The sequence below is a fragment of the Melopsittacus undulatus genome, chromosome 7 (assembly GCF_012275295.1).
Source record: "Melopsittacus undulatus isolate bMelUnd1 chromosome 7, bMelUnd1.mat.Z, whole genome shotgun sequence".
Taxonomy (NCBI): domain Eukaryota; kingdom Metazoa; phylum Chordata; class Aves; order Psittaciformes; family Psittaculidae; genus Melopsittacus; species Melopsittacus undulatus.
The window spans coordinates 42419559-42442199 of record NC_047533.1 but is presented as its reverse complement, the minus strand read 5'-3'; the positions used below and the strand labels follow the sequence as shown (position 1 = coordinate 42442199).

Here is a 22641-nt window from a genome sequence, read left to right as displayed (position 1 = left end):
AGCTGTTTAGCTGTGCTACTGGAATGCATGCTCCTTGGCTTGGGCTTATATGTTTGTATAGACTGTATTAGAGGGTTTTAGCTCCAGAGGCTAGGCATAAGAATAGACATCTGTCTCATTACTCCATGCCTAACTGATAATTAGATGAGCTTTTCTTTGTAGCAGTCAAAGGAAACTTTTCCAGTTAGTTAACCTCATCTAAAAAAATTTCTTCCCACACTGTATATTATTTAATATATATAAGAATACATCTATTTTTAAATACATCTATATAAAATAAGAGGCAGATAAACTTCCTTCTACCTTGCTTTCAATTTAAGTCTGTGTTACATGCCATATCAGTGTGGCTACACTGGAGCACTCACCGAAGTCGGTACTGTTTAAAATTTATGGGGTTTATTCTCCTTTAGTCAAGCATTTTCTACATATACAGAACATTCACATGGTATAAGTCACAGAACAAAAATGCATGAGACAGACTACTGCAAATAAGTGAGTAACAGTTTACATGATTCTTGTTTGTTCACAATGGAGGAAAGTTGTTAAAAAGAAAAACAGATTCAGTAGCTAGAAATGTAAGCAGACTTTTATCTTAGTTAAACCTACCTACCAGGAGAATTACTCAAGCTAAAGAGAGATCTACTGTATCACACAGGGCAGGATGCTAAATGCACACAGGATTACAATGCTAGAAAATTCAAGATTTCTAAGCATTTTTACACAATCTAAATTGCAGTAAAATTTTGATTAAAAAAAGATATTATTTTTCTGATTGCCTTCAGTAAATGGAGGTCAGTTTAAGAGCTTATAAGCATTCTTTAGCAAAAAAACTTAATAAAAATAAAAATACTCCCAAACTTGTAAGTCATTGCTCAAAGTTTGGATAGGTGTTTACTGCTGGCTTTCTGATCCTACTGACCTTATTCTACTTTTGGGAATCTTATTTTTCCCATTTACATTTTTAGCCATTGTTAATATTAGACTTGTAAGTAAACAAACTATAAAAAATAGAAAGTTTCTGTTGTTCGTTTGGTTGTTTTTTTGCACTAATCCAATTGGATACATGGAATAGAAAACCTGTTGAGCAAACCAAATTGTTCAACAAACATGAATCAGTGGTACAGTGAATAACCAAAATGTGACCTATTGATTGTAGACTCAGTTCTTTGCATTTTTAGTTTCTCAAAATGCATTTTGTTTGGTTTAAAATAACTACTTCCTTGATGAATAAGTGAAGCTTTGTGATGCCAGGTTTTTAGAACATGGTTTAATCTGAAAGGATTAGTGCAGTATGAGGACAGTAGATAGTAGGATAAGTAGAACTGAAACTCCTTGCTGATGAAACCCTGTGGCAGCTGAAGAACGTAACACTTTTTTTTTTCTAAAAAAAAAAGGTTAAGCTTCTGCAAGCAGCTCTCTCAACTAAGACTCACCATGAAAATAAACTCCTCAAATTGCAGTGATCAGAAAACACTGCAAATGTAATTTCTCCTTCTTTTCTCTCCTTGTATGTTCCACAACTTGAGAATAGAAATATGTTACCAAAAGTTTTTTTCCAATGACAAGCAATCCTATAGCCACAGTGGGAATAAATAGTACAATTTCTATGCTTTACCTTTCGTGTGAAACTTTCGCTTCAAGGCACAAAAAGATTAAACAGTGGACTGGACAGAACAGGACAGAACATTTCAGTCTAAGGAGTCAAAGTTTGTTCAACAGCTCTTATTTTGTGTCTGAAGCAAACTTATCCAAATTTTGAATAATATTTAAATCTTCCATTTTCAAATGCAAAGTATCATATTAAATTCCCCGAAGCTTTTTGATTTTTTCCTAATTGCTTTACAATAATGTATATTTATCAGCAATTTCAATATTTAGTAATTTCAATCTAACAACACAATCTCAGCTCACAAATTAATGAGTACCATTATCAAATAGATATTGTTTTAGTAACTTTTATGTGGACTTTGATTCAGATTGTGTTCAAGTCAAAGAAATAACAGGTATTGAAGAATCTAACAATTTAAAATTAAAATAGTTTAAATTTGAAGAATGGTGTAATTTGAGTGCAATGTACTGTAAAACTATTAATTCAGCAAATATTTAACACAGATCCTTATGCTTCTCCAACCCAAATTACTGTGTTGCCTCTGCTAACCTCAGTGATTTCACAATTTAACTTATTGAGCCGTCCATCAAGGATAAAGAGAGATTCCTTGGAAGGGGTCATGAGATACTGACCAAAAATGCCACTGTCTTTTATAAGACGGTTCTTACTGTTCCAAGGCCATTGGTCTGCTTTGACAGGCTCCTTCAGACTCTTCACCATCTTAACCTTGCCAGAGGAGAGCTCCATGAAAAGAACATCAGTTTGCGTGCTGGAGCTACAGTAGACATTGTACTGATGAGCTTCGGTGAATGATGGCTGAAAAGCTACATCAGATATGTGCAAATTAGTGTGAATGTCAAATGCATCCTGTATTTCTCCTCTCATTGTTATGGACTGGATCCTCATGAGACCCTTTGCATCATCAATGCTGATAAGGTAGCGTCCATCTGGAGAAATATGTGGTGTGCCTGTTACGTCACCATTGTATCCAATCACTGCATCAGTAACACTATCCACTATAAGCTGTGGTAGGACAGCCCCAGTGGTATCAGGCTTGCAGCAGATAAAAAAATATCCTCCAAGATGCGTATAAGCCAGTGACTGAGGAATGCAATTATAATCCTTTAAACTAATTGTCTTGATGTATGACATAGTTTCTAGATCGATTTTCTGGAGCGTAGGCTCGTCTTTATGAAGAATAAATCCAAATCTGGAAGGAAAAACACAAAATCAAAGAAAGGCAAAGCTGTTGTGTTCATTATGGACAAATGGGTAAAGTCATTATAAGCAAAGTAGATGAGTTGATATGTTCAGAGGTGTATTGCTATATATCTCAGCTTCAAATATTTCAGCTATTAAGCAGCTTAAAATATTTCTTAGTGTTCCTGTAACTGACATTCAGATTGGATCAAAGGAAATGTCTAAAAACTATCTGATTAATGGAAAAATTAGTTTTTTCCTACTGATACAGGGGGAAAGGTAAATATTACTCTGAGCATATCTATTCAGTTATAACTTTTACAAAAGCCAGGAAGGGAAAAAAAGTTTAAATATCAATAGACTGCACATCTCACATGTTTTAATTCACTTCACATAGTTCTTCAACTTCCTCGGAACATCAGCTTAACCTAGCACTCATTGCTATTCAGATAATTACCTGAATCTTTCTCATTTTAATTCAGGAGAAATGAATATCATAAAAGGATTTAGGTTTATGCCTCCCAAATATCCAAGCCCCTTATTTCTTACAATTTAAATGACCCTTTATGCTTTTCCATACATCAAGGAATTTTCACTGCACATGAATAATATGATTAAACTTTAAAATTCTAGAGTTGAACATTTATAACATTTTAAATATAAACTATATTATTATTCTCTAATGTTAACATATAAGTTCTGACTGCAAAATCATTTGACTGCATATATGCAAATACAACCACCCTAAATATTATGGAGCCATATGCAAGTAAACTAGTTTTGCTTATCTAAGTAGCTTTCACAGCACTTTTCCCAGACAGATGTTTTCCTCTGGCACACTTAGCAATTTCCTCTGAATACCTGATCTTAAGAATGAAGGGGCGTGTTGATATATAATATAAAAATACCTTTCACATCCTGTTGATACGAAACACTATGACAGCTAGAATGTTCCAACAATTGAGTTGACAATAGCACAAAATTTTTACACTAAACTTTGCAAACCCAATATGTTTAGCAATCAGTGAACCACCAAAGCAGCAAGCTAAAAGGTTGCTGGACATTGCTCCAACATAAGACAGTGTGAATTCTATTTGCACTTCCTACTGAACTAAGAACATTTTTAATTTTATCCCCACATTCAAAGTTCTTGCATACTGCTTCAGTATCACTGGATCACAGAACTACAGAATCATTTTGATTGGAAGTGACCTCTGGATTTCATTTGGTCCAACTCCCACCCAGAGAAGGGCCAGCAGGAATCAGACTGCCTGCAATTTCAAGTTGAGCTGATTATGAGATCATCTTTGTCTTTGAGTATTCAGCCAGGATGATTATTTATACATAAGTACATGCAATCAGAATTGTCTTGGTTAGGAAAAGGATGAGTGAGGCTTTACGAAGTTTATGTCAACATAACTTGACAATTAGTGTTACTTTCTGTTCACAAGGCCTGTTGTCATAAAGGAAGGCTAGGATCATCAGGTAAAATTTGATTTTTAGCTGTTTTGGCCATCTAATATCCTTTTCCTAATCTTTTGGGGCAGGCAAAAAATTATTCCATTATTATGTAGTAGGCAATTTTTGGTCATGAGAAACAAACTTGTACTATATTATGTACAGAATCATTCTGTAATAGAAGAGGCTAAAGAGCAAGCAACATTCTGAAATTTCAAATGTTTATGATATACCTCACTGTTAATCAGTGTTACACATATGAGCAGTGATTATAAAGACAATATAATTAGCTTATTGATTGTCTTTAACATAGCAGTGTCCAATATAAAGCAACAATCAGGAAACTGTCCAAGAGCATTCACAACATTCTGGACAATGACTTACACATATCTGCTACTTAATCCTGCAAAAACAATGACCAAAAGAAACAGTGCCTTCTGAAATGAGTTTTTTTTGGATGAGAACTGACTGAAAGCTAGACATTGTTATCACTGTTGATTTCATTAATATCAAATGCAAAACAAAACTGAAATATCTAGGTTGCTAGATCAGGTATTAAAATATCAGAAAATCTAAAAGCAACAAAAAAAAATACAGAACGTTAGAGTCAGTATTATAGATGATATCAATTCAGCCAAACTTTCTGTCCTGTCAGGTTTACTGTGTATAATCGAACTTGAGTCCTATTTTTAACACAGTAAGGTTCATGTGAATACATGTAGGCTGCTGTTTCTTCAGCCCTGCTTTATTCCAGTCTTAACGGAATCCATTTGCCATATCTGAGAGGCAGACATTGTAATGTAGGGAGGGTATAGATCGGTGTTTGATGCAGATTGGTGTTAGTTTGGTTTGGTATAGATTGTGTTGCAATATAGATTGGTGGCTGAGTGGAGGATAACCATGCTCCTGCAGAGGGAAAGTGTGGAGTGAACTTAACAGGAATTTATCTTATGGCTTAGCTTGTACAGGTGGCAGATTAAAAACATGGAGGAGGAACATGGAGAAAAGTGGACATACTGCTGTGAAAGAAGATGGCTGCAACATGCAGGACAGATTAGGCCATTCTTCGAGTGAGACACTGGATACTTTGGAGAATCTGCAATTACTGTGGAACAGTGTAGCACAGGGGACAAAAATTACACTGGTTAATTACTCTGAGAACTGTAAAATTTGGTTAAAAGTGAGCTAACTGATATAATTCTGAGAAGACAAAATCAGTAATACAAATTTGTGAATATTACAAATACAAGAAAATTACTTGACTTCTGAGGTAAATAAATAAAAAATATCCTTTTCAAATAAAAATTTATTTTTCACTTAGGTCTGCTCGTATTCAATAAGATTTTTAACATTTCTGTTCTTAGGAGAAATGCACTTAAATTACATTTAAGTTTATGAATATCTGTGTTTAAAGATAAACATTCTATTAGTGATCTCATTTGTGTAAATCCAAAAATTAATATGATGCTCAGGAACCTTTCTCAATTCTCATTATTTTAATGAGTGAAAGGTATGTGAAAGCAAGAGAAAATATCTAATTTTAGGTCAATGTGATGGCAGGAATTGAATACATTAAATACTTTAATTTCAGGTATTACAGGATTATTTCAAACATTTTAATATAAGTACACACTGAAAATATTTTTTGCCTTAATTACTTCTGATCTCAATTTCAATAGTGAACAGAAATAAAAGTTTTTTTTCCTTGAGTCTGGTAGGCTAAATTTGTGTTTGGAAACATTATTTTTCTCTTCTAGTAATAGGGAGAATTAGGGAATCTTACTTTAAAGAGAAAGAAAAAGCTCTCACGAAGTTGTTTTTAACCTATGTAAGTACCTAAAACACAGACTTATAACTAAGTCACATTTCCAGACATATACAAACATATATAAAAGTAATTATATGGTTTTGAAAATCCCAGGAGACATCATCTAAAATCATGATTAAATATTTCATAATTGTTTTCATATATCATGTATCAAACTAACAGAAACCTTTGTGCTGCCTGCATATCTATTTATTTAAAAGATTGTTCCAGCTGATGAAAATGACCCTTTCTTTCTGAAGTAAAATAAAAATGCAAAACAAGATTAGAATCAATTATCTAAATCAGCAATTTTTACTTGGCAGTTTAAATCACAATTAAATGAAAGATTAAAGTCAGTTTCATGCAAAAAAAAAAAACTGCCTTACTTGTGAGTTCTTGATTAAGCACTGTTAATTATCAATTTATATGATATTTTTACTTTCAAATGTAATTGATTTCAAAAGGAATACATAAGTTACTAATCTTTGTTCCTCAAATATTATTCCCAGCATATGTTTTTGAACCACAAATACACTCAGCTTATGTTAACTTTGGTTACACAAAACCCTTGATTACCAAAACAGTGAATTTATTCTTTAAATTTAAGGATAAGGGCTTACATATCTCAGCTAAGGTACATCAGTTGAAGGTACAGAAAGACTCACACTTGACAACTAGCTTTCTCTCCAAGAAGGATGTTGCCATTGGTTTGTTCTGCATTTTCTCATTACCTGGTGGTACCTCCTACCAGACAAATCCTCTGAATTCTGCCAGCTAAGAGGTTTGCATGAGCATTCCCCAGTACATGCCATTAAGGTTAATTTAGGTATTTTGGAATCATTCAAATGTTTTAAATAATGTCTGTTGATTAGCCTCGTTGGTATGAATGAAATCATTTAAGAGCCAGAGCAGAATGTGAGTGTTTTCCTACTTACACAGGTAGGCTTAAAAAAACTATGTTTGTCTACAGCAAGGGACTCCAGGCCTTTAGGGTTAATTACACCCTCATTCTACAAAGAATCATCAAACACATTATAAAGCATAAACCAGATGATAACATGTCTCAAGTATTTCAACCAAGACTTTCCAAAGCTTTCCAGTTTCTTGTGCAGCTTTAGCTATCTCTTTGTAACATTTATTTCCCAGTCCAAAAGCCACAAGTGAAAAGCTTACAGTATCTTGGATAGATTGTTGTTTTTTCTTTTGCAATTTAAACAGTGGCTTGAGCTTTAATAATTGAGTTTACTTAAAAACTACAGAAACTGGATTCAAGGTTGCAGCATCCTTATCCTTGTTTGTGGTACTTGGGAGATGTACTGTCCCTTGCTCTAAAGCTATTAGGTTACTTAATTTTCATACTGAAGCAGCAGATGCCAATACTCTGCTATACCTGAATACCTCTTTACAATGTATTTTACTTTTAAAGTGTGCAAAGGGCAGTTTAATGTTTTTTTTTTTATGTCATCGTTCATTTTCATGCTCTTAAATGCTACAGGTTACCATTGCAACTGGGATCCTAAAAAGACAGAGAGGAGCAAGTACAGACAACTAAAATACATCAGTTTGAATAAGAATATAGGAAATCACTTTGTCAAGATAATTTCTGTGAGTACTAAAACTAGATACTGGACCTAGGAGGGTGAGAAGATTCAAAGGCGAAAGCTGATAAACCTTCACAAAGGACCTACCCTTCCCCAGAACAAGTAAGGCTGCCAAAAGTAATTCATTAGAACTAACAGGATGTTATAAATACTATTGTTCAAACAATTCTTTCTCAGCCTGTCATGTTACCTGTAACTTTTCAGTGCCCCAATTAGAATTCAGTAAAGCTGTACAGAGATGTAAATACCCATCAGCCCAATAAATACAGATGAAAGAGAAGTGGGGAAAAAGTAGTTTCAAAGCTGCCAATCTTCTTGGATGTAAATGGATTTGGCAAGCTGTGTGTTTGATATATTTGTTTGTCTGCCTGTCTCAGTGAGAGCTGTGGCTGGGGTTTTGAGAAACTCAACAAATCAAAAGAGAGTCTCGCACAAATCAAGTACAGTCTTTTCATGTGCCTGTGAGGTTTGTGTGACTGATTCTTAGTCTTCAAGAACTGCCATGCAGAGGCGTACGGATAGTAAAAGTAATGGAAGTTCTGGGGGAAGATAAAGAAAGGAAAAGGGGAAGTGAAGTAAATTGATAAGGATTCCATGTCTGGTACAGTTAAAAAAAGAACAAACCCCGCAAAAACAAAAGCCACACAAAACCAAAACCACAACAAAAAAGAGAGAGAAATTATACTTTTGGTACCTAAAGATGAAGCAGCATTTTCTGAGCCACTAGCAATTGAGGAAAATGATGAACAGGTTTTTTTATAGGAATGTGTATCTGCCAGGTTTGGTAATTTGTTCCTGATAATTTTGAAAGAGTTGCCTAGATCTTAACATTTTGATAAATCTCAGAATAAAAGGAAAATTTGGAAAGTCTTGAAGATGATTGTTGAAATATTCATCAGACAAACCCAGATATCCTAGTTAAGCTGAATAGCTTGATGCATATCCCAGAGAAATAAAAAAATATATGATATGAGAACCAACTAGAGAAAAATGTGAACATAATGCAGTCAGTTGGGTTTATGGACAAATGAACTTTCTCAGGCAAATTGAATTTTTTTAATACAAAACCTTGCTGAAGGTAACCGAATATCAGTCCTCTCTTGGAATAAATACTGATGCCTTATAGAAAAACAATTTATCTGCAGTAAAATGCAGTTATCAGTGCAGAATCATAATTTTGCAGGGAAATTTTGGTTTTGCTTGGTACAAGCTCTGATACTTCATAAAATTTTCACAGGCCATTTGGATGTAAATACATGTCCATAACATTAAAGTTGCAAATAATGACAGGAAAGTTATTACATTAGTCAGTTGCTCATTTAAGAAAAATGTGTTAAGCAAAAATTTAAGCAAAATGTATTAAGCAAAACAGAGCCAAGTGTGAAGTCAAGCAACTTTACTTGTGAACACCGAGTGCAGGACATGCATGTAGAACAATAACTTGAAAAGAAGCATCTATGAAAGGATTTAAGAATCATAGAAGACATGCAAGTCACTATGAGATCTGAGTCTAATGAGTTCAAAAAGCATTACCCAAAGGTCTTCATACAGTCCTTGGAGGAACACACAGAGAGAGGCAAGAAAAATGCAACAGTCCCATATCTGTATTCTACACTGGGGAGACTATATGAAGAATGCTTCATGTTATTTTATCTCTGTCCTTCTACAGAGGAGTATTAAAAAATCAGGGGCAAGAAAGAATCATAAAATTATTTGAAGGCTGGAGACAATGATTTTACAGAAAAGTCTGAGAGAGTTCAGTATATTTGGCTTATGAAAAATATAACCAAGACATGGCTTATTTACAACATGTATCTACCTGAATGTAGAGTATATACAGAATGCTACACAAGATGTCCTGGTAGTCTGCTTTAGCCTGTGAATATGTTAAACATCAATTTTTTGCCTTCATACAATCAAAATTACATAAGTACAGTAGTTATTTATCTTATATTACTCGATCATTTTATGTTCTGATTTTAAGATGCATCCAAGTGCTTAAAATCTCACGAAACTGTGATTTGACACAATACCCTAGCTCTCACACACACACACAAAATAGCATGCAAGGGAATTTGTCTTTCTGCAGGCCTCAGGTTTAGATGGTACTTTTACATCCACTGTACAGAAAAAAAAAGCTGTTTTTTGAATGAATCCTACACTGTTTCTAGTCTTCATTAATTTTTAATTTCACACGAGAGTTACTAGGAACTTTTACAATTACTGATCTTCCATACACACAGATATATCTTCAAAATGAATATTCCCCTTGACAACACACTGGTCTCCAAATTCAGGAAGCTTGTGAATAGCCTGTATAATATTACAACTATACAACTATAACAGCTATCATTTCACTTGGGAAGAAAAATGTTCTAACACTGGGATGGTCATTCCTTTGAGGTTTATTAATCTAAATGTAGACCATGGGGGGATAAGTTGGGGGAACAGTGATAGATCACAGAGACCTGCTTCAGAACAATTACCTGCTTGCACATAGCAATGATCAGTTGCAAATAAATTTCAGCCCACTGTCCAATAACCTAACTGCTGCCTTCTAACCACCAGGTGAATTTATCTGTACTTCCGTTCTGCCCAGTATTAAGAACCTTCTCAGCATGACAGTGTCAGATTATTAACTCTGCTTTCATTGCCAGGTTGGCCTTGATCTTTCTGATGAGGAGGCAAAAGCAACTGTAAAAATATAAGTAATACCAAATTTATCAGAAAACTGTATTGCAACTCACTAAAGTTAAACACAGCTTTGGATTGCACAGCTTAGTGAATTGGGGGACCCAAAAAAAAGCCGTATGTAATAAAGCGGGTGATTTTCCAGAGCTGTAGCAAAATGTCCTCCAGTGGTGTCTACAGGCCCAGTGTAATAAGGACATTGCATAAAATTGACATTAGTAAGAGAGTTTTATTAGAGGTCTCAGTAAACCAAATCAGCAAGTACCTGAGTATCCTATTACATTCACTATCCTATTTTTTTGTTCCATTCAAAGTAAAGCAAAGCTATTAAATTTGAGTAAAGAAGCCTGCAATACTACTCTGTGTTCAGTGCATAGTGGAGTTCAATCCCCAAAGCTACCATAACTCTTCAAAAACAGTTAAGTTTTCTAAAGGGACTAAAAAACCACAGCCATCCATAATCATGCAATGAAATTGTATCTGTCACCTATGTACTGTTAACCTGTTTTTTATGATTAAGCTTTTGGAAAACAAGTGATACTTCAGAGTACCTTCGCTTTTTCCAGATGTTTTATAGATAGATGGTGGCATACTTAATGCAAAGTTTCCTCTCATATAGATAGATATGCAGAAGCCTCCCACTGCTCATTAATCTGCTACTAATTACGAGAATCTCAGTCCTCATGTCTCTTCAATGCACAGTATCAAAAAGCACACAAAGGTGACTGTCAGAGTGCATATTGGGACCCACTGCAACTCAAGCCTGCAAGACTTCAGAACAAATCTTTACATTTCCAAGAATTTATTTTACAGTTTATGCAAGTGGGAATATGTAGCCTGTGGGCATATCAGTCCAATTGGAGTACATGCTAGAACTGTAACATCTGAGATTGTCTCTTTCTTCACTCAGTCCATATGAACAAATAACATTTGAATCCCAGATTTTCAAGATTTCTAACCTAAACTTTTACATATAGTTAAGACAAATAGGAATAATAATACTTAGTAACTCTATAACACTTTGTATGAGCAGTATACAGGGTTTGGCTGGGATAGGGTTAATTTTCTTCATATCAGCCCATGTGGTACTGTGTTTCAGATTTGTGAACAAAAGTGTTTCTAATCAACTCTGTTTTAGTTATCACTGGGCAGTGTTTGCAGGGCATCAAGGCCTTTTCTTTTTTTCTCACTCTGCCCTCCCACCAGGTGGGCAAGAAGCTGGGAGGTGACACAAGGTGAGACAGCTGAACCCCACTGACTAAAGGGATATTCCATGCTATAGGATATAATGTACCCGGATAAAGGGAATCTGAGGTACATAACTTCTCCAAACTAAGTTAAAACAGGAAGGATATTCTAAAAGGCATTAACTGCAAATGCACTAAAAAAAAAAAAAGCTAAGAAGCTCATGGATGAGTGCCATATTTTCCTAATTTTAATGGAAAAAAACCACCCACACATTCATGAGTAGAACAATTATGACTAATTTAACAACATGTTTAAAATTATTACTTCTATTGTCTCACAGTATATTCAAGACTGGAGTTTTTAAAGCATTCCAATATGTTTAAAATATAGGATTTGGGTCCTAGTTTTATAGAACTGTAAGCCTGTATGTAACACAAAAACAGTCAACAGTAAACTCTCGTGAACTCTATAATTCTTTTCTCCAAAATACTTACTGTAATTATCCCTACGGTATTTCCCTAACTACTTGTCGTTTAAAACCCCACCTCAGTCTCCCACAGTACCACACACCCCTTTTCCCCCCCACCTCCCCATTCCTGGAGGGAGGGGGAGGAGAAACGGAGGAATATAACTCCCACGGGTTGAGATAAAAACCAATCCGCAATTAAGGTATAACACAAATCATTACTGCCACTACTACTACAAACAATAATGATAAAGCAAATAACAAGTGAAGAGAATACAACATCTCACCAGCCATCGACCCATAACTCACCCCACCCTGCCCCACCGAGCACCGATGGATACCTCCTCCATTGCCCCAGAGCTCCAGCCCTTCCCGGGTCTCTCCCGGTTACATCCTGGGCATGACGTGCTATGGTATGGAATACCTCTTTGGCTAGCCTGGGTCAGGTGTCCTGTCTCTTCTTCCTCCCAGCCTCCCCTCCTCCCTGGCAGAGCATGAGGCTCAGTCCTTGGACAAACCAAACATTTGAGCAGTAACTCAAAACATACTTGCTATCAGCACCGTTCCCAGCCCGAAAGTCAAAACACAGCACTGCACCAGCTACCAAGAAGGAGAAAAAATGAATGCTACTGCTCAAACCAGGACACTACTGCAAAACTGTTAACCTGAAAACTCCTACTGACAAGCTGACAAACAAAGGAATCTACACATACTCTACCAAAACGACTACTCTCTCTTTTGTTAGAGTACCAAATGCCTCATAGTACAGGAAATCTTTCACCAGCTAGGTTTGGAATAACCTGTGCACAGGAACCTGTCCATGAAACAATGTGCCATGAAGCACAAATTCTGAACTCATATTTAAAAGATATTAATTTGGAAATCTTACTAGGTATTATTGTCATACATCAACATTACCAGTTTTTACAAGTCCTAACTCTCTCTTATCATATCCAATTTTCACATTATTTTTCATGAAATTTCCATCACTTCAAGTTCCATTGTTCATGACAGTTATAAAGGGTAAAAACAAATTTTCTTTTAATATAGATCCCCACATGGTGTATAACAGATGACTTTCAGTTATGAAAAAATGTGGAGGTGTAGAGTATGTTACCACAGCAGGAATTTTATTGCTGGCTTCCTTTCACTGTCCTTTAAGGTGACTGAATACTTTATCTCTCACTGTCCTTTAAGGAGATAAGCTACTTTCAAACCAGAGCCAATCCCCCTGCTACTATCGGAGAATAATTCATTATGTTTTGAAAAAGTAATGCTGGTTTCATACAAAATTCCTGTCAAGTTCCTCATCATGTCTATTCAGTCTAAATAGCTTTTACTATTGCACAGCACAATGGGAATATTTTGCTTTTGAGGAATGAACAAGAACTCCTTTTTCCTCTTGAATATCTCATTGTTGTTCCATATTTGTACATAATTGTTCTTTCTATCCATGCCAAAAATGCTTTGAATGTGATTAAACAATTTAAAATCTGTTCAGCTTCCTTATCTGTTTTCTGCCAGTTTGTTCCATAACAAAAAGCTAGATTTCAATAAATTGATTACTGTATGTATTGTAGAAATATTGATAGAATGTGTTATGTCACAACTGTGCATAGGTGTGTAGGAAAAGATCCTTAAGCATCTAAGAATTCCTAGTTTCTGACACTTCTGTCATCTAAATTAGAACAGAGGAAGGGATAAGAGGGAAAAAGCCCACACTGATGTAGTGCTGAGAATGCATGAGTTAGGACTTTCACATACCTGTGGTTTACCTGCTTCCATTCTGCAGAGTTTTAACATAGGCATGTATTACTTGATATAAAAAGTGCATGTGTTACCTAACATAAATATGCATATACACATATGTATATGTATAGAAAGTATAGAATCTCAGTCTGCAATTGAGGTATAGCGAAAAAAACCATGCACTAGGGTATGCCTCCCTGATTGTTTTTTTTTTAATACAAGAAGTGGATGAGTAAAAATAATTTTTGCCTCACATATTCTGAGCTTCAGGCCTCAGGCTATAAAAGTTTTCACTGCTCTCTGCACCTGTAGCTTCCAAATTTGCCTGTGAAGAACCACTGATGCTTTTTCAGGTCAAATGATAGAACCCTCAAAAGTGATGACCTTTCCTTGTCCTCTCAAGGGATAAGCATGCTTTCTTCCCTTAGGATTAAACATAAACATTTTCATGACACAGTTGATGAACTGGATAGTTGAATGTATGTATTTCAGTATCGTTCTGTGTATTGTAGGTATATCTGTATCATTCAGAAGAGCAGTACCAGATTTCAAACCACACAGAGCTGAATTTTAGGTGGCTCTGATAAGGATTTTAAGTAATATACCTTAAAATTAAAAAATATGTACTTTAGACAAAGCACATGTACAAAATGAGTACACTACCACAGTGACCAGTTTAATTTTAATTTTATAATCTGGTCTTTTCATCAGTTTATTAAAAATTGATATATGAACCAGGAAAAAAAAAAAGACAAAAGCAGTACATGGCTTAACCCTGTCTTTTCCAGAGTACACAAAAATATAAAGCTGTTTATATTTATATCTTTACTGCTCTAAAATAAACAAGAAAAAAATGTATTTCTGCAGTCCTAATCAAGCATCACTGCTTCTCCTTTCTACAATCATATCTGTAGGCAATAAGTTGAAGAATTGCCATTATAAATGTTCAGCCTCATCAGAAATCCTTACCACAAAAATTACTCTCTACAGATAGCATTTCTTTCCTGCAGACACCTACATTTCTATGGATAACTGTGCATGCCTGCATATGTGTTAAACATCGAAGTTGCTATTTTTGCCAGCAAAGATCTAGTCCACACAGTCAACAGTCTAGAGAAATTAAGATGTCCAGTGCCAGAGCCCTCCCTACAGGGGTGGGCAAAATCACCTTCTGGACTCCATTACCTGTATAGAATAGATCTCCATTAACTATAGCAGAAGACAGACAGTTTACACCCATGGATGCACTATATTTTCACACCTTAATCTAGGTGCCCATAGTCTGAACCACATACCATAAGCATCCTATCAGAATGAAAGCATAATAACCAAAACCAGCCTTATGAAACTGCACAGATTTGGAAAACTGAGGTTTAGATGACTGACACTATGTCAGGATGAAAGGAAGAACTACAGTTATGCTTGAAATGTGACTGTTTCGCCAAGTCACTATAGTAAATACAGGTAATTCATAGCTGTAGAAGCTATTAAAACTGCCTTTTGTGGTCAGAAATTAAAATTACTGCTCAGAGGAGCAACTAGAACTACTAAAAGTGCCTGGATAGAGAACAACATTATATAAGTCTCCATGCAAAACAGCTAAAATCAGAGAGGATGTTCCTTCCAGAACTTTCAGGGTCTCTGACAATGACTGTCACAGATCTCAAAGGGCAGTTTTAATAGAAAACCATTAATTCACTTTACTTTCTATACAAAGCGTATTTTTCCAGCCATAAGGATCAGCTTCAATATTTTCTCAAGGCTAGAGAGTCATCAAGAAGAAAAATAAAAGCTCTTCAGAATCTGCCTTTCATTTTTACCTTCTTAGGGTTTTGCAGAGCTCTTAAGAATTGCATGCAAATCTTATAAATGAATTTTCCAAAAGCAACTTTGTATATCACTTCATGTTAGTGAACTACTTTTTCATGTTATTATTAGTGTTTTGACATAGCCTGTTAGAACTAACAGCACTGTCTACTGCAAAATACCAAGGCGGAATTACATCATACAACTTTTAATATCTCTCATTCTGACACTATATTTGCAAATTACAACAAATATTTTTCAAGAAATACTAAATAGAATGAAATCTGGCTACTAATCATGCTGTATCTACTGATTTTAAGTTTAGGAAGCTTCCCAGTTTCAAAAGATTAATTTTAAAAGTACTTCTTTTTGAGTAGGCAGGAACTATGAAAGCTGTGGAAGGGAATGGTACCCCACCTAGGTTACACAATTTTTCACATTCTAGAGCATGTGTCCTGTGTGGATAGCCCAGGAAGACACTGAGGTCTACTGAGGCAGTAGTACTTCAGTTAACTATACCACAGTTAGGCCCAACTTGTCTTACCTTTATTTATTGCCTTTATAATAATGTGAGATTTATACAAGCTTACTGTGCATAACATACTAAAGCAAAGGTCGAAGGAGAAAATAGTCATGAAGAAGAATAGAAACTCAAGGAAGGAGTTGGGCCAGCCTGTATGAACAAAATTTATAGTAATTTGCTGCATTTGAAAACCTGCAGGTCACTCTGTAATAATACTGCATCTCCAGTAGTTATTCAGACTGAAAGATAATACTGAGACCGGTAACTATAAAAATTAGTGAAGATGCAATCTCATTTTGACAGGAAGTTTTAGTCAAGTAAAGTATGAATTATTAATGAACAAGATATTCCAAAACTCCAAAGTGTGAATTCTGACACTGAATCTTCAAAATTGTTTTTCAAGATGTTCTACCTTTCAGATAGAGCAAGTTAGTTTGTATTTCCTATACACAAAGAAAAGCCAATCAAGATGCTAGTGTGAACCTGCTAACAAGCAGTAAATTAACAACCTGGCTTCCTATATATTATTTTCTTCCTATAGACAAGCCATATATATTGCTTACTGCTGCAACTTCATTCATTATAAAAGAGAAAATTTCTAAGCACTAGTTAAAAAAACCCTAAAAAATAAAAGCTTAAGAAATTCTTTCCTAGAAATAAGGATAAATTTTATTATACATTAACGAATATATTTACATAAGATTATATTTATTGTTGAGTTCAGAAAGATCAACAGAATAGAAGATAATGATGATCATGTAAAAAACTCATGTCTTTTCTGTTTCTGGCCATATACCCACAGATTACCCTCATGAAGTCAACAGACTTTTTTAGAGAAACATCTGAGATCAAACACTTAAGATAAAGCTCTATCACTACAAAGTTTGACCAATTCTGCTGCCCAGAAGTTTTCTGGAACTCAAAGTAAATGTCATTAGCTGGCCAAGAACAATCTGTTACAGGCCCAAAGTAGACTCTGATCTTCTAAAAAGCTTCTATTCTGGCATAGGAAAGTACTGCCCTTTAAAAAATAATCTAAAATAGCAGTTTGTATATTTACCATTTTTTTTTCTGATGAAATGAAGGAAATATTAACAATCAACGAAAGGAGAAAGTAAAACTGGCCTTAGAACTGTTTTGTTAGCTGTATGGCTCAATTGTCTGCCCTTCAAGATTTGTCACCAGCGCAACAATATGACTCAGACTAAGGATTTTCTAGGAACTTGATATACAATACTGCAACCATTATTTACTTTGTTAAAATTACTCTTCACTTTATAATCATACACAGATAATTCTAAAGAAAACTGTTCACATGGATTTATTTTACTTCAGAGGCCTTGCATTCATACCATTTAAATTATCACACAATTAATTTTCCTCAAGTAACTTTGAAATACACAGTTTATTTTTTATTGCTGTTTTCTATTACAATTACTGTAGTATATTGCACAAATAAAGTATTTATCCCTGGATAAAACCCACACTTTTCATTTTGGAAATGTTTCTGATTTCAAAACCTGTCAGCATTGCAATGGCATACGAGTCTTCCCCTCAGGACTTATAAAATTATTATTACTTATGGTAGTTTGCTGAGAGGAGACTTTTTTTTAATTTCTGAAGTTCAGAAATGGTTGTTTGATGATAACAAAAGGCTAAGTGGATTTTGTCCAGTAGCTATTGCTCATCAGCACAATGGTGCCTTTCTTTTGGGTACTGTAATAGTCTTTGACCTTCAAAGTTTTCCTAATTTTGTTCCCAATGTTTTTCATAACATCAAGAACACTTGCTTCATATTTCTGCTTGCATCAGAAAAGGCTTTTTTCTCTTTCCTTTGCACTTGTTTATAACATCATTAAGCCCAAAGCATCTTCCTGTATAAGGACGTATTAACGTCTTGAAGAACATCTTGATAATTCTCTATTTTCTAAGTGTTTATGTGTGTGTACACATATATTCACATACACATCTTTAAAAGATTTTTGTCCTCTTCACCAAATGAAACATTTCAAAGTGCCTTCTAAAAAAAGACAGAAATAACATTTGTTGTAGTAATGTGTGACTGTGAAAATTTACCTGGGAAATACTAGTCCTAATAAGCAGTAATCCTAAGAAATAGGAGTGGGGAAAAAAAATTAGTAAAAAAAAAATAAAATAAATTAAAAGATAAAGAACAGAAGGTTGTGGGGTCACTCTTATGGAAAATGAGCAATTTCAGTGTAAAACAAGATCATCACTATCAGTTCTGTTAGATGAATGAAAAGGTCAGTGCTGATGAAGAACAGAATTTGACGGCAGGTCTCATCTTCTGAAAGTATTGACTATTTTGTTTTAATTTCTCAAGGAAGAAGTTCTGGGTTTTGAAAACTTCAGGTTTCTGACTTCTTATAGACTTGAGCATTAAATATCTCATCTGTACCTTTCCAATTAGAAGACAAAAATGTCCATAGGTAACAGGAATTCTTTGAAATTTTTTACCTTTCTGGGAGGAAAGAGGAAAATTAACATATAGATATAACTTGCCTTCAATGAAAATCAATACTATTTTTATTCTTAATTGTGGATGCAGTTTAAGAATACCTTTTTAGGAAGAAAAATGGATGCCAGCAGAAGTCATATACACTTCACAGGTTTATTTGATATTATAAAGAAATATAAACCTTCATAGATTAATTCAGAAAGGAACTTAATTTTAAGATCTATGAAACCAGTATTTTTTAGATCTACAGGAGAGGATTTTCTTAGTAATGATAAAATTTCTGATAAGATCCTAAAATATTCTGACATAGAAGAGGGATGGATACTGCAAAGGTGTGTGTGTGGCTAATCCCACAAAAGGCCTGTTGTGCTTCACAAAGGTGGTAAGAACTGATGAACATTACATGAGAGATCTGAATGATCTTTTGTTATGGCTTTGTACATACCTCATAGCAGTGAACATGTTTTCTCTATTTCAATTCTCAGTCAATGGTTGCCAAACATACTAAAATGATTCTTTCTCTCTCAGCACATACTGACCATTATTTGGAAAAATAAAGATATCAAGAACTTCAAAACAGACATGCAACACAGAAGGAAGGAAACATAATTACTACAAGGGCTTGAAGGAATCCTGAGAAGTGCTATGTTGCTAGAATAAAGGGATTTCCTCAAACTAAGATTTGTGTTCAGAGCTTGAATTTGAATAGAAAAATTTCCATTTCTGGACAGTAAGCGAAAGACACAGGAATGGATGCTATAAAAGAAACAGGTTTTGAGCATTAGTAAGCTTCCAGTAATGGACAATAATGGAAGCAGAGTTTCTGAGTTTATGCTACATCATATTTAATAAGATTAGCTCTAGACTCTAAAAATTTGAGTGCCACAGCTTTAATGCTGCTGAGCCAAAGTGAATGTCATTATAAGTACCATCATTAAAATCCACATCCTTATTGCAACAGTTTTCACTAGACCAGAAAAATCACAAATGATACAATCTTTCAAACACTTATTTGTGGGACAGATCCATGCAAGTTGTCTTCTGTAACTCAGCTGGATAAATCATCCAAGTCCTTACAAGACAAAGCTGAACATTTTTTACTTAAAATCCTATATTGATGACAAAAATAGTATCCTGTCTGAAATAATTTTTCTTTTTATAAGTTTTATTTTATTACTATTTCAGTTTAAGATTTTACTTGCCGAGCATTTAAGCCATATCTCACTAGAGATCCAGAAGAAGGAAATGAACTGTCATCGCAAATTTGTGTTGAAGAGTATTTTCAAACAACTCATGTGTAAAGAACAACAGGAAAAATTTCCCAATAGCTGACCCAGATGCTACAGTGACTTCCTCAGTCATTATTTTAGATTTTGCTGGAAGAGCTGTCTTGTTTTAACATGATCCTAAGGTCCTTTCCAACCCTAACTATTCTATGATTCTATGATTCTATGTCAAGCACAGCTCTGGACTTCTTAATCACGTTTAGCATATATTTGTAGGGATAAATCCTTAAGTTTTAGTGCACTAGCAATACAGAAGCCTATGAATTGACTGAGGGCTCACTCATGGAGCACTTGCAACATGTATTTATACAATACACATTTTAATTATTACAAATAGCTCTCCAGTGATTACAGTGCTGACAAGAAAATAGTCTGAGAAATTTTAGGACAAAGGAAAGCACCTTAATTTCCAGATTTTTAGAATCCAGGAATACACAAAACTATCTGTATTACATAATAAAGGAATTTATTCTCAGCAAACGTATATTTGCAGTGTTGGCAGAAATGTGTTTTTCTTTCTTGTACCTTGTAGAGAAGGAGAGCAATAGAAGTCAAAGACACAGTGAGCAAAAGACATTCCTAAGGATGGTCCTAAATGTCAGTAAAAGGGAGGATAGGATTAAGAAGATATGGCACTCCAGAAAATATCATAACATCAAAGTGGGCAGATGTCATATGGAATGCACAGCCAAATTTATATATGCCAAAAGAAACAGCACTAGTAGAAAATTAATAATGAGGTAGAAATAAGGACTACAAAGGTGATAAATTACATATGTCAAAACAGTCTCAAGAGATCTTTTTCTTCATTTTAAAAATGAAGTGCACATACTGTTATAGCTGGGGATATGTGAATATTCAAAACAACAGGTACTGAACCTTACCACATTTCCTTCCTCTCTCTTTTGTTTTTGACTAGTGACCCAAATTAATGAAATATTAGACTAAATAAAGCAAAGCAAATTATCTGTAAAAAATATGATAAAATATTATTTTCAGAACATAAAAGCACCAGAGATGACACCTGTATTGAAACTGTAAGATAATCACAGGGGAAAAAATCAGGCACATCACGTTAAATGGCTGTATTCTACTTTACAGATAATATGGGAATTGAGGATTTGTGGTAATGGCCCTATTAAGATGGAAATTTTGATCTTTTACCCACAAGAATATGTTGCATGCAGCTGGGATCCCACGGAAGGAATACAGACAAAACAGTCTGTCCATGTAGATTTGGAAGTTTCCTTAAAATCTTTAGTTGTACGACCACACATAGTAAAGTATCTCAGCTTCATTAAAAATGGAAAGACAGGTTTGTAACATAACATCAAAGAGGAAAGTGTAACCATAATGAATAAAAATAAATTCTAAATGCTTAAAAGTAGAAATGTGCAAGTGAAAATTTCCAAATGATTTTTCACTATTCCAAAGTCACAGATCTAAAACACAGTACCATTCCGGCTGCTATCAAGAAAATTAACTCCATCCAAGCCAGACCCAGCACAATTTTTTTAAGTAATTGTGCTCTGAGCAATTAAGGCAGCACTAGGATATCTTCTGATCACTGGGTACAACAAATTATGTGCCATAGAGATTAGTTTCTTCTTATGGTTGTTTACATTTTTATACATTCATTGTGTCATGTATTTTCACAGTAATACATGCTGAATTTTTAAAAACAGACAGGTACTAGAAGACAGATATATAGTTATTTATAATAATGGTTGGTTTGGCAACTTCAGATGGAGAATTCACATTATCCCAAAGGTAAATATTCCTGTAATGACTTCTACACCTGCAAAAGGGAAAAAAAATTCAGTGTGAAGCACATCTACATTTTAGCAAAACTGCTCTTCACATTAGTAGAGCCAACTAGACTTACTTAAGCCAGGTTCTGGCCATTTCCTGGGCTAATGAGGAAAGACAAGTAAAACACAAAGAATTTTCCTTTATTGATGCTGAAAATTTTATAGTGATACAAAGGCTGGCTGCAATCTCATGTTTTTGGTAATATTTGAAGTGAATTTTCATTTCTAAATAGCCACACTGAAGTGGAAAAAGTTTTCTGGTAAAATATTGTGGGTTGCTTTTTTTTTGTTTTTGCCTTGTTTTGTTTCACTTTGAAAGCTGGCATTTTTAGTTTGAGAGCTTTATGAAGTCTTATTCAAGCTACTTTAAAGAAAAAGATCTGGAACATGAGATAAATAAATTGGCCAAGAAGCAATTGTATTGTACTGTTAACTGACCTGGGAAAAAGCCTGCAGGATAGTTGATTCCAGAAACAAATTAGTTTTCAAGGCTGATTTATCATACAGATTTGTCTGTATGCATATGTACATAGAACCATAGAATACCAGGTTGGAAGGGACTTCAAAGATCATCTTGTCCAACTTTTCAAGGCAAGGCATAACCTAGACTAAAAGTCCCAACACCCTGTCCAGCTAAACCTCAAGGGTCCAATATTGGGAAATCCATCAATTCCCTGAGAAAATTATTCCAATGGCAGATTGTTCTCATTGTGAAAAATCATAATCTTCTGTCCAACTAGATTGTCCCTGAGAGTAACTTATGCCCATTACCCGTATTTCCCATGTGACTCCTTGTAAAAAGGGAGTTTCCATCTTCTTTGTAGCTACTCTTTAAATACTTGAACATGGTGACAAAGCCTCCACTGAGTCTCCTTTTCTCAAGGCTGAGCAAACCCTGTATTCTCAGCCTTACCTCATTTGCAGACTTTCCAGTCCTTTAATCATCTTTGTGGCCCTTCTCTGGATC

General features: G+C 34.8%; 1 protein-coding gene across 1 annotated transcript in view; it reads right to left on the bottom strand.

The window, feature by feature from the left end:
- Positions 1–374: 374 nt before the first annotated feature.
- The window catches only part of FSTL5 (follistatin like 5), a 304494-nt gene continuing 282227 nt past the window's right edge, over positions 375–22641 (bottom strand). Inside the window, exon 15 of the mRNA XM_031048784.2 lies at positions 375–2819. Coding sequence (XP_030904644.1) covers positions 2117–2819 — 703 coding nt within the window. The 3' untranslated portion in view covers positions 375–2116. The remainder of the gene's footprint in view (positions 2820–22641) is intronic.